The 16,178-nt window shown below is 46.2% G+C and overlaps 2 protein-coding genes across 3 annotated transcripts in view; both read left to right on the forward strand.

Moving 5' to 3' along the window:
• Positions 1 to 10,574, forward strand: part of SLC29A3 (solute carrier family 29 member 3) — a gene marked incomplete at its 5' end in the record, with an annotated part of 32,967 nt that extends 22,393 nt beyond the window's left edge. For both annotated transcript variants that reach the window (XM_082222100.1, XM_082222099.1), the window contains 3 exons: positions 130 to 356; positions 1,916 to 2,078; positions 3,886 to 10,574. In XM_082222100.1, the coding sequence (XP_082078226.1) occupies positions 130 to 356; positions 1,916 to 2,078; positions 3,886 to 4,561 (1,066 nt within the window). In that variant the 3' untranslated portion in view covers positions 4,562 to 10,574. The remainder of the gene's footprint in view (positions 1 to 129; positions 357 to 1,915; positions 2,079 to 3,885) is intronic.
• Positions 1 to 16,178, forward strand: part of UNC5B (unc-5 netrin receptor B) — a 216,738-nt gene that overhangs the window by 196,279 nt on the left and 4,281 nt on the right. The gene's annotated exons all lie outside the window — the stretch shown is intronic.

Raw genomic sequence — 16,178 nt, forward strand, 5'->3', positions numbered from 1 at the left:
CTGTACCTCGTGTGTCCTTCTGTTTGGTGCTGCTGTGCAACACCCAGTCAGGAGGAGAGAAGGAAAAGAGCAGGGGCTCTTCTTGCACAGAAGCCACATGCTATAACCCCGCTTGCCTTTCTCCTCCAGGGTCTCCGTCAGCGTGCGCATTCTCTCCTCCTTGGTCACCATGCTGGCTGCCTTGGTGGTGATCACGGTGCTGGTGAAAGTGGACACCTCCACCTGGACTTCGGGGTTCTTCGTCATCACCATCGTCTGCGTGGTTGTCTCCAGCAGCGCTGCCACCATCTTCAGCAGCAGCGTCTTCGGCCTGACGGGAAGCTTTCCCATGCGGAATTCCCAAGCTCTGATTTCAGGTTAAGTCTCCTCCCTGTGATCCCCCCGGCTGGAAACTGTAGTTTGTGAGACAGGGCTACTCCAATTGCTTTTAATTTTCTTCGTGGGCAGGATGCATGTGCTGTCTCTTAGGCTTGAGGTTTTGGCAGCGCCTAGTCCCATGACGATGCATTCACTCTGAACGAAGTTAACAGAAGATGACTTTTTGAAAATAAAGAACCGCACAGTGTTGTCGGACGGAAGTTCCGAAGGAAGCTCAGCAGATTAAGCAAGCTGACTCTCTGGTTTATGTGGATTTTCCCCCTCCACCCTCTTTCCTTGGTTCTTATTTCTTCCTCAGAGGTCCAGCCTTGCAGTATTTCAGTTTGGGAAAACGGAGTTAACTTTTCGTACGGAAAGAAAACATCTGCATTCAGCTCTGTGTTTGTTTATATCTCAGGGAAAAAAATATGAAACTTTGCATTGTCTCATTTCATATTCAGCATTAACATTCATTTCCATAACTGATGAGTTCCAAGTTTGCAGCTATGAATGATGAGGCCCCTCGAGGTTTAGCAGACGTTGATAACACTGGAAATGTGCTTTGAGAGAGACGAGGTGGGAAGAGAGATGCTAAAATCAATACAGAGGTTTCAGGTTTTCTTTTTTTTCCTAGGCCGTAGCAAAGAATGTTATTAGGGGGGTTGACCCACTGTGCAGACTTTCACCAGACCTCCTGTTGGAAACCTCCCAGTATTTGCAGAGTACTGGAGCATATCTTTATTTTTAGTGCAGATCAAGAAAGCCACACTATGCCTGCATAAAAGAAACAATTTGGCAACAAAACCAGGAGGCCAAAAGGCTTTACCCACCAGACCACAGAAACGCTATTTCGCAGAATTGCAAGTCGGGGTGGAATTGTGCCCATACATTTTTCATCCAGTCTCAGTCAAAACAATTTAAGCTTTAGCCCTTCTGGAAACGGGGGTGGTTTTTAAGCATTGCAGATGAGAGTCTCTTGGTGACATTTCCCTGTTGGTTTACTTGCTTTTTTGTGTGTGAAAAAAACAATTACATGAAGCCATCTTGACATAAATGTTTTGTTTTGTTTTTTGTGGGGGAAAGGGAATCTGATGATTTTTGCAAGAGTGTCATTGCTCAAATGCAGAAATCCTTCAACACTTGTGTGTCTCTCTGTGTGGTTTTGCTGCGAAACAAAAGCTAACCCTTCCCAAACCTCACAATGGGATGTTACCATTGTTAATCCAAGACATTCATGTGAGAAGAGGGTCTTGGGATGGGAAAAAACCCCACAAGTTAACAAGAGCCAGGACACAAGTGGCCAAAGGTAAACCCGTTGTGAGCATAACAAACCAAAATCGCAGGATCTCTGGCTAGATAACACTGCAGAGCAAATGCAGCTGAACTGCGAACTTCCCTAATTACTGCTTTTGTTGCTTTCCCCACTTCCAGCTTGTCTGATTCAGAGCCACTCCCCACTGCAAGTGTATGGCTCTGGCAGACGCAGTATAGGCCAGGGCTTATTTCACAGTTCGTTGACTTTTGTTCTCCTTCCTCGCCCTCTTTCCTCGCCATGTAGGTCAGGCCATGGGAGGAACAGTGAGCGCCGTGGCACTGGTGGTGGATCTGGCAGCGGCACCTGATGTTACAGACAGTGCTTTGGCCTACTTCCTGACAGCAGACCTCTTCGTTATTCTGTGTATTGGGATGTACTTGATCCTTCCCAAGCTGGAGTATTCCAGGTAAATCCCCTTGGACCATCCGGTTGCCACGCAGCGTGTGCCTTAGTGGCTGAGTTCCAAAACAGCTTCCTCTCGATGCTTCCTGCCTTTTTGTGGAGGTCCCCTTCTGCCCTAAGTGGGAAATGTGCTGACTCTTTCCCCCTGTTTGCTCTCTCCAGCTGAACTTCCTGATTTGATTGCAAAGAAAACCAGACAGGAACTGTGGGATTTACCACTGTGCACACACACACACACACACACACACACACACACACACACGGTTGCTTGAGAAGCTATGAACCACTTAGATAGTGCTGGTGACTGCGGCTTCTAACCCTAACGCCCCGGGGCCAGCAAGCTGTATCAACCTTGTGGCAGAGCTGCTTCTGAATCTAGCATTCACGCTGTTGCTACGAGACTTCTTGAAATCACTGTGGTTCGTAGCTCTCGCTTAAGTGACGCAGGCCAGTCCCAGTGTGTTTTCTAGCTGTAGGTTGAAAATAACAAGCTTGTGAGCCATTGCCTGCTAATTTCCTGGTACCAATTAAGGCCGTTGTTGCCTTAGAGGTAGTCTCCTATGATGCAGGATACTTAGTGAGGAGCTTTATGTGGATTCTTATCGGACCTCTGCAGAATTGCTCCTGTCTATATCGCCTCCCTTCCTCTGCTTTTATCAGGGACTGGGCAGAGAAGGAATGGTGGAGACCACCTCCCCAGCCTGACTCTTCCAGAGAAGAGGAAGAGGGGTTTAAGGGAGGTCACAGCTCAGGCAGATGAGGGGGAAAGTTGGGAAATAATGGGAGAGAGGGAAGAGATAGAGGAAACACTGGGGGAGGGGGGCAACAGATGACAGATACACTGTCTTTACAAAGCATTCCAGACTCCCCTCTCCCAGAACCCGGCGAGCCTTGAATGTAGGAGAGCAAAGAGCTCAAAGGTAGAGGGCACTTGTCAGCACCCGTAGGGATGACAAATGAGGAAGTGGGAGAGATGGGGGCAGGGTGGAGATTCACTCGGGACAACACCGTTATCCAAGAGGCTGGGTTCCAAAGCCTCTCTGTGAATACTGAATAAAAAGCGGATGGTAAGAATCATTTCCTTGTCTTTGTATATTCCTGGGCAACCAGCCACATGGGAGTTGCTGGCAGCCACCTGACAGCTAGGGAGGTAGTGCTGTTGCCACCCAGAGACTCACTGTCAGCTGGTGCTGTAGTGGCTTAGGGGACAAGTTGTCAGATTTCTGGTCTTGCTTGGCAGGCCACTATCTCTTGAGTCCTCACCACAGATTTGCAAAGTAGGGATAGGAATGCAAATGTGCCTTTAAAGCAGGGGCAGCCAAAGTTGTGCTCTCCAGATGTTGCTCTGCTATGGGTCCCACCATCCCTTACCATTGACCATGCTGGCAGGGGGCTGATGTAGAAGAGATGGTCTGTGGCTGTCTAGATCTCCCATACATCCAGCCCTCCCCTCTCCATGCTGCTCCATAACAGGGTTCGTTGGAATAGGGTCCACCAGCCTCCTCTTTTGTCGCCTCTGCTCAGACACTCCTGACTCATTCATACGCTCCCCAAGCTACAGGAGCTTGAATAAATGACTCACAACACAAACAAAGTATTAGTCTTCTCTGACTAGCAGTGGCAACCCAGAGATTTGTTGTGCCACCTGAGATCCTTCAGCTGCTGCCAAAGAATCGCACCATATGCAAACCGTGGCTTCTGGCACTGTTGTCATCTTTGATGATTATCTCCTTTCCGTTTCAGTCCCTAGTTTTGCCATCTTTGTTGGGCTTCCTGACGCTAGCCTTTTTTCTGTGCCTCTCTTATTTCAGGTACTATATGGAAAGGCGACAGGGCGGCACGCAGCCACCATGTGTCTTGCCTAGTGACTATTTGGAGGATGGCGATACAGCCACAGGCAACACCAGCCTGCTTCCCCCAGACAGAAACCAGAGAGGAAGAATCCCTCCCTTGGGATCCATCCTAAAGGAGATGGGCGTGCTGGGCTTCTGCGTCTTCTACGTCTACTTCATCTCTATCATCATCTTCCCTGCAATCTCATCCAGCATAGAGTCTGTCAACAAGGTCCCAGGGAGCTTGTGGACGGACAAGTACTTCACGCCCCTCACTAGTTTCCTTCTGTACAATTTTGCCGACTGGTGCGGACGGCAGATCACCGTCTGGATCCAGGCCCCTGGACCAAAGAGCAAGTTGCTGCCGGCTCTGGTTCTGCTGAGAACTTTCTTCGTGCCGGTCTTCATGCTGTGCAACTTCCAACCTCGGAAACACATCGCGAAGGTCTTCTTCACCCAGGATGCCTATCCGGTGGTCTTCACAGTGTTGCTCGGATTCAGCAACGGCTACCTGAATACATTAGCCATGATGTATGGCCCCAAAGTCACACCAAAAGAGCTGTCAGAGGCAGCCGGAGTATTGATGATGATGTTCTTGCAGTTGGGGCTGGCTTTGGGATCCGTCTTCTCGGTTCTTGCTGTCCACCTCATGTAGAAGCAAGCAAGGGGAAGATTCAAGTCCATCCCCTGAGCTTTGGGGTGCAGTTGTACCTTGGTTTTCAGACAGCTCAGTTCTCGAACATGTTGGCTCCCAAATGCCACAAACCCGGAAGTGAGTGTTCTGGTTTTCAAATGATTTTTGGAAGCTGAATGTCCGATGGGGCTTTCACGGCTTCCAATTGGCTGCAGAATCTTCCTGCAGCCAATCAGAAGCCACTCTTTGGTTTTCGAACATTTTGGAAGTCGAATGGACTTCCGGAACAGTTTCTGTTCGACTTCCAAGGTACAGCTGTAGAAGGATTTTATTTATTTTTATTTTTCAATCATGTTCAGAAAGCAACCATTTCCTTGTTTTTCAGGAGGTGATCAGAACTCTCTTGACTGTAGCAGCGGGGAAAATGCTTAGAAACATATCACAAAATACAGGGGCCAAATTCACACGCTTACCATGCGTCGCTGAGACTTTCCCCATTTCCTGTGTCATGTTTAACAGTGTGTTTGTTCGTAATGTTTTTGGTACTTGTACATATTTTGCCTTAGAGGATCAATGGGAAAAGGAACCGCTTACATTTTGCCAAGGATACTTGGAAATTAAATCCTGGACTCTTGACTTTTTTTATTGCAGAAAATCTACAAATTGTTAAAAATAATAATAATAGCAATTGTTATGGAAAAACTCTCCGAAGGAGCAGTTAACTTGCTGCATGTTTCTTGAGAGGCATCTTATGCAAACCCGCGGAGGGGGGGGGGATATGCCTTTTGAGTAGGTTCTGTTGTATTCATGCTATGGGAGCAAATAGCAAATATACATACCAGGTGGGAAGAATTCTCAGCAGCTGCTTTTAATAAGGGGAAATCATGGAATGATGCCAGGTGAAAAGAGGGTGTCATTAAGCAACATTCAACATGTGCTTCTAGCCAAGTCCCTAGAGTGAAGGGCAAATGCCAAGGAACCTTGATTATCCAGAAACCGAGAGTGCAAGGACTCCTCACCCTGGGACCAGAACTTTAAAAAGCACAGGAGAGCCAAAATGAGGGTAAGAATTGCTCATGTCACCGAGTCTACTTGTAGAGGTGTGGTTATTAATTGCCTGGGGCCTTAGAGCCATTATGCACTCTCAATCCCAGCTTCTCAGAATGCACCCAAATCATGGCTGCTATTGAAATCCCCATTTAAAGCAGGGAAATCAAGCTTAAAATTCATGGGTTAAGGCCATCAGCAGCTAATAGCCACGATGGTTATGTTCTAGCTGCATTGCTGAAGGCAGTAGGCTTCTGAACGACAGTTGTTGGAAGCTGCGAGAAGGGAGAGTGCTGCTCTTGTGCTGGGCTCCTGTCTGTGGGCATGCCATGGGTTTTTCTGTTTGTCCACAGTGAGAACAGGGTGCTAGACTAGATGGGCTATTGGCCTGATCCAGCAGCTCTTCTTACATTCTGAGCACTGGCAAAAGCTTTGAAGTATGCAGGATTAGTCCAGGACGCCATTGTTCCTTGTGTCATGAGGATGGGGGGTGACACTGCATCATTGAGCTTGCTTTGTTGAGGGCAGAACCAGCCGTTTTAATGGAAATGGAAGAGGCTTACTTTGCAAAGTAAATGCAAGGGAAGGAAACTGGTAGGGGAGAGGTGTTTTAACAGTTCTACCCACCCAGACTGCTTGACTTATGGAAAATAATAATCCTTTGTTACCCAGACTGGTTGGCTTTTGTAAAAAAAAAAAAAAAAAAATTAAAAATCCTGGTGACCTACAGGTGTTTAGGACAACAACTCCTAATGTCCCCACCTATCAAAACCCACTGCCATGTTTAACCCATTTTCCCCACGTGAAAGGTTTTGAAACTGGAAGAAAGCTCAAAAGGGAACAGGCGAATGGCCTCTGTAGGCATTTGTAGAGGAAGAATTTAGCAAGCAGGAGATTGTTTCAGGCTCTTTCCCACTCTCCAATTCTTCCTTTACATTATCTCGGCAAATGCTGGCTCGCAGAAAGGTGTTCGTGGCATATGGTTAATAAGGAAGAAAAGCCTAACTAGAGTTTCCAAGTAAATGCTTTCAACAAGAAAAGGCATCCTAGCACTTGCATTGCACCTTTTCCTTTGAGATGCAGCTTGCCAGGTTTATTGTTCCAAACAAAATTTGACAGAGGGATGGCATGGCAGCTGACAAAAGTGACGTGCCGCTACAGCCCATGCTTTTTATTTCAACCGGTGAAGAAGCAAGGTCTTGGCTGTGTCATATATTATCTGACAGCATCCCTTTACTTTGACTTGAGAGAGCAATACTGTACCCTCTTACCTGGGAGTAAGTCCCATTGAACTCTGAGTAATTCTGTAGGATCTTTCAGTAGCTGATAGGTTAATCCTGCTCCATCTAAACCAGGGATGGGGAGGGAGCCTGTAGCGCTCCAGATGTCATTGGACTCCAAATACCATCAGCCACAGCTAGCATGTCCAGTGGTGAGGGATGATGGGAGTTGTAGTCCAACATCAGGAGCTTTTCCCATCTTTGATCTAAACCAGGTTTCCTCAAACTCAGCCCTCCAGGTGTTTTTGAGACTACAATTCCCATCATCCCCGACCACTGGGCATGCTAGCTAGGGATCATGGGAGTTGTAGGCCAAAAACATCTGGAGGGCTGAGTTTGAGGAAGCCTGATCTACACCTTTTGGAACTGAATTCAGTGCTAACTTTTACTTGTATAAAGTAGTAATGCAAATGGTTATTAAGTTTTCTTCAAAGCACACAACAGGGTGCCAGTGGTTAAATACCACAATAATGTTCCCATGCTGGTGAACACTGTTTCTTTAGCTAAAAGGACTGGATGCTTTTGAAGAGTATGGCTTTGGAAATGTTTGGGCAAAAAGAAAGGCATTATAGAATAGAACAGACATGGCTCAATGTCTTGAAGTTTATCTTAATCACAGTCATCATTGGTTGGTTTAGCTTCAGGCTGTGGTCCTCTAGAATGTACAGGCCTGCTGGGAGTAAGCTCTGCTGAAAATATCTGGATTTACTTTTGAGTAGACATGTATAGGATTGAGCTTTGAGAGGGAGAAAGCAAAACTACAGTTACCAATCTATGTATAAGCCAAAAGGGAAGACTAGAAGGAGACTTTGCACAATTCAGCAGGCTTCAAAATTGTGTCTAATACCTCAACATCATGAAGTATGTACTCATTTGAACTCGGGCAGTGTGCCGTTGTAGAGGGTTATTTTTTCAGGCAAAGATGCAACTCGTAAGCACCCGATGAAAGCGTTAAGCAGGGAAAATACTTGCTTTGGGTTTCACTGTCTCGCGCTTCTTCACATCTTAGAATTTCTTGCATGCATGACATTTACATGCCCCCCCAAACCCTGTGTGTGTGTGTACTGGTCCTCGTGAGGAATCCACACACATCTGTTTCATTGCACGTGCAATGGGGGTGGGGCAAAGATGTGTCTGCTCAAAAGATGTTGTGATGCCTTCAAGTGATTTCCATATAGGGAGCTGGGAAGCAAATAGAGGACTGAGGAGGGTGCCAGGCATAACTTTTAAATGTTAGGACATTGGTCATGAAGTCAGCATCCTCTTTCTGGTGGGTATGTGTAGTTAAAGCACTGTGAGTCCCCACCCCCACCCCCAAGACCCTCCCCTGTGCAAGGTCCATAGAATTAGTTTCAGCTTGCACAAGAACAACAGGGTGTCAGTCACGACGGAGAGATTCCCAGGGGGTGTGATTCCAAGGTTTGTACAACTAACTGAACCACTGGCACAGCTTTAGATGTGGCAGATTTGTCAAATGCTAGGTCTGTCTGGGGGATGAATTAGAGAAGGACTTAAAAGCGCAGCTCTCTGTGGCTCCGTTATTTAACACTTGACAGAATGCTAATTGGAAAATAATCTGACCTCGTCACCAAAGACCATATCGCGCATCATGTGTGGGAATGTGGGCTTGATGGCATCTGTTACGAGCAGGAAAGTTGTTCTTGTTGTTGTTTCAAGAGATCTGATAGCTGTGCTTTAAAACAAAAAATCCAAAAACACACACCCTCCTGCTGGTTTTTATTACTAGATCTAAGAAAGAACAGAGCTAGTAGATAGTAAACTGACATGATTGACAGCAGTAACTGAGGATGGAGCACCCTAAGTGTGCATTCGGTGTTTAGCTTGGGATCACTAGTAATGCACACAAAGTATAGCTTTATAGGTGATTTAGAAATAAATATGAAACCAGATGTGAGCAGAAAATTTACTAGGCATGTGATGGAGGGGCTGCAGCTTTTATGGTTTGTGATATGCCATTGTGTAAACTCTGGAAATCATAAGTGAATACTTGTTCCATTAGGAAATCCTTGGGTCTTTGCTGCATGGATTTATGACACAGGCTGACTGGCTTTGATTAGTCTCACACTTCCCGTTCGCTTTTCCACTTGGAAAATAGCACAGATAAAAGGTTCAGAGGCATCCCTACATTCATCCATTTTGGAATGAGCTGTGTGTTTGTGTGTGTGGAGAAATATATAAACAAGACCAAAGCTGTGTTTTCTCCATTAGTTTCTCTCTGCCCTTCCCAGCTCCCCCAAATTTCTGGTGTGGCTACAGTAGAATCATTCCTGGAGAGCATAGCTCAGATCTAATTGGACCATTGAAGGTGGCACCTTGGCAGATTCAGCCAGTGCTAAAGAACTTATGAGCACTTCCACACTGTCACTGTTTTCAGGTGGGGTTCGGTAACATACCAGCAAAGCCTAGGTTGCAATATTTGTTGTTGTTTGGGAGGTCTTGCCTACAGACCCACTTCCCTTTGCAGTAGGGAAAGTGACAGGAAAAAGCAATGGAAAGTTTGGGATATGACATGATGCTGTGTAACCTCCCTGCAAACAAACTAGGGCGAATGCACATTACATAGCCTGTGTCAGTCTGATCTCCCTGCAAACAAATGAGGATGAATGCTCAGTGAATCACCTGATCCCTGCAGCAGTGGCATAAGGTAGCAGATACTCTCTCTAGTACTTACACTTAACATCAACCGTCAGTAAGGATGTTACTCTTAACATCAGCCTAGCAAATATTTACAGATGTTCACAAGTCACAAGCCCATAAGCCTTTTATTCTTCTTAGTAGTCCACCAGTCCATGTATAACTCTGCTAGTTATTTGTGGTCTGAAAGAGGCAAAAAAGCCACCAACCTTAACTGTTTGGAGATAGTTTTGTTTATCACTGGTTGTCAAGTATGTGACTGTCTGCAAACCTGTTCAGTGTTCTTATTGAGCCCTCAAGCAGTGGCCAAAACCACTTTCCTCTACAACCTGTTGCATTGAGACCTGTGTATGAGGACAGTGCCAGCAACAAGCATTTGTGGTTGCCCGGTCTCCTTGAAAATAGAGCTGCTTTGACTCTCCTTCTTGACTGCACTACTTTCAGGAAATTAAAACACTAGAAATATTTCCTTTCCAGATGGTGAAGACTAGATAAATGGTTGGTTGACCTACAGTTCTGTTTGACTGCGTGCAAAGTAACCATCATTTAAGCTGTTGGCTTACCCTGGAAATGTGTTGACCGTGTTCTGTGAGTGTATATCATTTTCTCTCCTGGATTTAACAAACTGGTCCTGTGAGTTTGCCACAGAAGGCAGCTATGTCCAACGCTGACAGCATTGGCACCTGCACACCACAGAGCCTTCTCTCAACCCTGGAAACATTTTGCAATGTTTAATTGGAACAGATATCCCAATACATGTCTCTGTGTGTTTGAAAGTGTTTGGTGGGTTTTTTAGCTCCTGCCCCCAATCCCTGGCAGGTGATGGGCACTCCCATCCCAACACAAGCCAAATCCACTAGCTCTTCCTCTTGCACTTTCTGTCTTGAAACACCCAGGTTTTCCTTAACACTATATGCTTGTAAATCATGTCTTTTGGGATCTACTGCAAGCCACTCTTTGTGAACTAGTCAAACCTAAACGAACAGCATTTTTTCAAAACACAACCTTGTCATTTTAGTAATACTAATAAAAGAGAATTATTATTTTTTTAAGTGCTGGTGTATTTTGGTGTCTGGTCTGCATTAAACTTAGATGGTGAGAATACTGCAGGTGGCATCGCCCGAGGGGAATCCCCAGTGACAGCCCAAGTGGTGAGGTCGAGCCATCCTTCCTGCAACATACCAGGGCAGGGCAGCAGTGAGATTGGTTTGCTGTGCAACCCTGATCTCGCACTCCCACTGATGCACCTAGGAAGCCCCACCCTTGCCTCCAATCTTCTGCCACACCAGCAAGGTAATCTGTGTCAATACCAGTGTTGGGAGGGCAACTCCACCCCACCACAAGAGCCATTTCTGTACCCCACTGCCTGCAGTCTCTACTAAGAACAGGACCTTTTCTGTAGTAGAGACTTAACCATGGAACTCCTTCTAAAGAAGGTCCATTGGCCTTATTCTGTCAAGAGGCTTTGCCCAGGGGCGATGAACCCGTGGCTTTCTAGATGTTGGGGTTCCCAACACAGCAGCAACCTTCTGGATTACTTCTGAGCATTTCCAGCCTGTCACTGTTTCCAGGTCACAAATTCAGTTTTTACAACTATACATGAAAGAAAGAGGTCTTTTACAGCAAGCCTGGATCCCCAAAAGGTTGGATAGTTCATCTCCCCTTAGATAAAGGTCTTACAGTAATAAGGTACTTTCGTAGAAAGTGCTTGTAGCAAGGCATTGAATTTGCTTCCCAAACTAACCTTAGCGGCTGGTCGAATCTCACTCATAGAGAACTGCTCTTAATATGAAATTGAGAGGTAGACTTGAGTGTTTAGTGGCCTTTTTGGGGTAGAATCTTATATTGTAAATAAGATCAGATAATTAGCAAATAGGAAGTTGATGGCTGTGTCCACAGAAATATTCTTCTGCATACAAAATGCAAGTGGCAGATAATGGAAAGAGAAACAAAGCAAGTTAAGACAACCTGGCGCAAAGACAGGCAAGGCTCCTGCATCTTTTGCAGAGATGAGGAAGTCATCTTGGCACAGCTTTTCCCATCTCTTCAAGTCAAAACAGCAGCTGCCAAAACTCTTCTGCCTCTCTGTTGAAGGTATCGGAGCTCTGCCATCCTTTCCCAACTGAACATCTTAGGAAAAGTGTTGCGCAAGAGTGAAAAGGTCTTAAGGCTAAATGTCTGAGACGGGGTGGCTGGGTGGAGAAGTTAACACTTGCCTCTGAGACTCCACAGGCTGTTAGAGGAAATGAATTACTGAGTGGCAATGTACACAAACATTTGATTTGCTTGAAATATGTACTTATTTCTAGCCTTCAGAAGAGCAAGGTAAAAAGTTCAAGATGGCTTCAAGCCTGCTAACCTTTTTAAAGAAAACATTCAAGTCTCATTCCTTCCTGCACTGAGATGTGAGAGAAAATTAAATATTCTGATTTTATTTTTGCATCAGTCTTTCAGACCACATCTGTGATGCTAGAATCCTGAAACGGCAGCATAAATTTCCTTGTCAGTGCTCCCTCTTCCCTCCTTTTCATGCTGCTTAATGATGCAATATCTAACTCACATTATTCTGTTTAAGAATAGTGACTTTGAACTAAACTTTACCTACTATTGATATGGCTCACAACAAGCTGGTTTTTAGTGAGACCGACAGGCTTGTATCCCCTTCCAAGGTCTATCTGCAGTTTCAAGGTGGAAGAAAGAATATTGGTGGCCACTTTCAAACCAGTAGATAATAGCTGGTGACCCTGACCTCAAAATCACAACATTTCAAAGTACTTTGGATATCTTAGAATGTCATAGAATCATAAAGTTAGAAGGGACCACAAGGGTCATCGAGCCCAGCCCCCTGCAATACAGGAATCTTTTGCCCAACTTTTCCTCCTACGACCCTGATATTGAGAGTCTTGAGCTCTACCGACTGAGCTATCCCAAATATGATCCATCTATGAAAGTCCATCACTTTTCAGTTCCCACCAATTTCCGTGGAAGGAGTTTTAAGCATGTGTTTAACAGCCCCACTGAAACCAATGGAATTTAGAAGTGCTTGTCTAGAGTATCATGCTTAACCCTATCTTTCTTTCTCCACCTGCCTTCTAAACGTTTTTAGCCTGGGATTGGCATGATGTTGCTGTTGTGCTGGCTTAATGAACATGCCTGACAATAAAGGGGAAGGGGAAGCCCCTCCCATCTTGGGCAAGGCTGGACTACAGTTCCCATTGTCTCTGATTATTAGTCGTGCTGGCTGGGTCTGTTGGGAGTTGGAGTCCTGCAACATCATCCAGGAGCATCCTCAGTTGCTCGATTACTTGGCAGAGCCTGCCAGCATTTGTGTACCATTCGACCATTATCAAATCCACTCATTTGCAGGAGATGCAATGAACGTGATTCTTGGAAGGGTCCTTCTGTGGCTAAAGTTGCTCACACTTTAGCCAGGAGTTGGGAATCACATTGTGTCTACGTGATCCACAAACATGCATCTTGAGATCCACCAAGCCAAGTCTAAACCGTCCTGGCCTGTAGTATGGTAGGGACAGTGGTTGGTGGTGTGTCCTCTCTTAGCAACCCCAGACAACCAGGGAGAACCAAAGATTTTGAGCCCTTAGTGGTCATTGTCTGTTTCTGATGGGTTCCCTTCAGCTGGGCATTCAGAAGCTTTGCAGGACCAACCTAAACAATAAGCCTTATAGCTATTAACTCTGGTAGCTGTAGGGTGAGTTATTCCCACCTGTTTTAGCAGAAAACAGATACTGCAACTGCTTCCATGAGCATGAAGAGGCAGGTGGGGGGTGTCCCTGGGCAGCAGGCGCTTGCTATGTTGTTGCTTATCTTCTCCAGCCTTGGGAATAAGGATGTGTGAAGGGAACTGCTTTGAAATCTCGCTGGCCCAGCTGCAGAGTCACCTTCAGCCTTCCAGGTTCTGGTTTCCTTTTGTCTGCTCCATGGAATGATTTGGGCAATGTTTACACGATGCTGGTGAACGGTTTTGAAAAGCAAAGTGAAGAAAATGCAGTCAAGTGGATCGTTTCAAGGCAGCCCTGTTTACCATTCCCAAGAAGACGAAAGTCGGAGCGGATTTGGGGGGGGGAGGGAGGGAATCGCTATCCAAGGGACATTCTGCTAGTCAGCATTGGGTACTTTCCCCTTGATTTGTGTCTGTAACGTGAGGAGAAGGAGCCGCAGATGCATGCTGAATTCTGCAGGGAGCATATGCATGCGCCTAAATCATTTACAGCTTTTTTACGGGTGCAATTGTAAAGCACGTTTCTTTTTTGCATCCGTAATTAGCTCCCAAACAGATGGTGAAGGAGTGTAGCACCCGATTAGGCAAGCTTTTGCTCTGCTGGACTACATTGGAAAAAAGGAACAAAGCTCTTCGGAAGTTGCCTAATTTATCACACAGTTATGCGAAGGAGGATATAACTGTGTTTTTGCAAGAGTGGGCCAAGCCGGCATGCCAGGGCGTGTTAACTAATCTGCATAATGCTTAAGCAACTGACAAACATTAATGTCTCCCTTTTAATGGTGCAAAGGCCAAGGATTCTTGCGGGGGACCAGATCAGCATCCCTCTTGATTTGCTTGCACTAAGCTTTTGCAGTGGTACCGTGAGACTACTTGGGACGCGGGTGGCGCTGTGGGTTAAACCACAGAGCCTAGGACTTGCTGATCAGAAGGTCAGAGGTTCGAATCCCCGCAACGGGGTGAGCTCCCGTTGCTCGGTCCCTGCTCCTGCCAACCTAGCAGTTCAAAAGCACATCAAAGTGCAAGTAGATAAATAGGTACCGCTCCGGCAGGAAGGTAAACGGCGTTTCCGTGCGCTGCTCTGGTTCGCCAGAAGCGGCTTAGTCATGCTGGCCACATGACCCGGAAGCTGTACGCCGGCTCCCTCGGCCTGTAAAGCGAGATGAGCGCCGCAACCGCAGAGTCGTCCACAACTGGACCTAATGGTTAGGGGTCCCTTTACCCTTTACCCTTTACCTTTACCGTGAGACTACGGCTAGTCTTCACCGACCATTTATTCTGATTTGTTTATAGAGAGGCTACATAATAATGGACACCCATCCTGTCTGACTTGAAGAGTGGTCACACATTTGCCCGTCAAAGCATTTCTCCACCACTTTCCAAACCGCAAAAAGTCCAGTTTTCAAAAAGCAGGTTTTTAAAAGCGAATTTGCCTCACGAAGGCGACAGAATGCTTTAATCCGCTTAGAAATACTCAAACCATTAAGCTGCAACATGCGTTTGAATCCCTCCTGCAAAACACTGGCAGTCTGGGAGGCACCCCAGATGTTGTCCTTACAAATGATGATCTATCTATCTGCGGTGCGTTCGTGCCCCAGGCGACATAGAATAAAAACACTGGTGTTCAGACTGTTTGCAGCCGTTGCCTTCCCTGCTTGTCACAGGCTGATTGATGGCTTAATTGTTGTGCTCTCACCTGCTCCTGTGCTGCTCTCAATCAAATTCTTGAGCTCGGAGGGAAGGGACACATGTCACTCCTGTGGAAGGGACAGATGAGGAGGTGTCGATCTCCTTCCCTGAGCGGGTTGAAGCAGATGATTGGAGTGAGGGACCAAAAGCTGTTGGGAAAGGAATGGGAGTGAGCAGAAAGGGTGTTTCGGAGCTGGAAAAGTTTTGGGAAAAGGCAGCCAAAATGACCAAGCAGCCGGAGAGCATACAACATTTCATAAAACCGTAGCATTCAAAGTGGCCCTGAGGATTGTCTAGTCCAACCCCCTCCAATGCAGGAATATGCAGCTGCCCCATACGGGGGTTGAAAATGCAACCTTAGCATTATCAGCACTGCGCTCTAACCAACTGAGCTATTGGGGACTTTAGAGAAAAGACGAGCAAGGGGGGAATGATAGAGGTATACATAATATGCGCAATATGGAGAAAGTGGCTAGAGAAAGGTTTCCTTTCTCACCCCTCAATGCTAGAACCCATAGGCATTCGATGAAGCTGGATGTTGGGATATTCGGCACAGACCAAAGAAAGTACTCCTTCATGCGGCCCATAAGTCACAACGATGGGGGCCATTCTCGCCAGATGTAGTGGTGCCGCCAACTCAGATGGCTTTGAAAGGGGATTAGATGGATGCCTGCAGAATCAGGCAACCAATGGCTGCTGTTTGTGGTGGGGATGTGCTCCTTCCTCTGCTGGAGGTAGCAGGCCTCTGAGTGTCAATCTCTGGGAACTGCATAGGAGGAGAGGGCTGTGGCTCTCAGGCCCTGCTTGCTGGACGATGAAAGGGCCACGGGCCTGATCCAGCAGTCTCTTTTCAACGTTCTCAATGGGTTGTTTCTGTGGTTAGGTTTTGTATTTATTTTTCCTAAGGGGAAAAATGTTTTAAGAATTGAAAACACCGTGCTTGTTTCTTTCTATCTCCCTCTCTAGAATTGGCTTTCAAATTGAAAGACACCCTGTGCCTCTGGGAGAGCGTGGGATAAAAATCTAAACCAATTAATTAACTCAAGGAGAGGTCTCTCTCTGTGTGTGGTACTTTCCCCTGGGGACTGTACCATCTCAGTCTGCAGGTGGGCAAGCATATTTGCTAATGCTCCCAAGACGGGTGCAAGCTCTTTATTTCCTAATGCATTTTCAGATTTTGCATCCAGTCATTTTTTATTTTTTAAAAAAGCTCCCCAAGATGGCTAAC

Source organism: Podarcis vaucheri (genome assembly GCF_965113315.1).
Source record: "Podarcis vaucheri genome assembly, chromosome: 5".
Classification (NCBI taxonomy): domain Eukaryota; kingdom Metazoa; phylum Chordata; class Lepidosauria; order Squamata; family Lacertidae; genus Podarcis; species Podarcis vaucheri.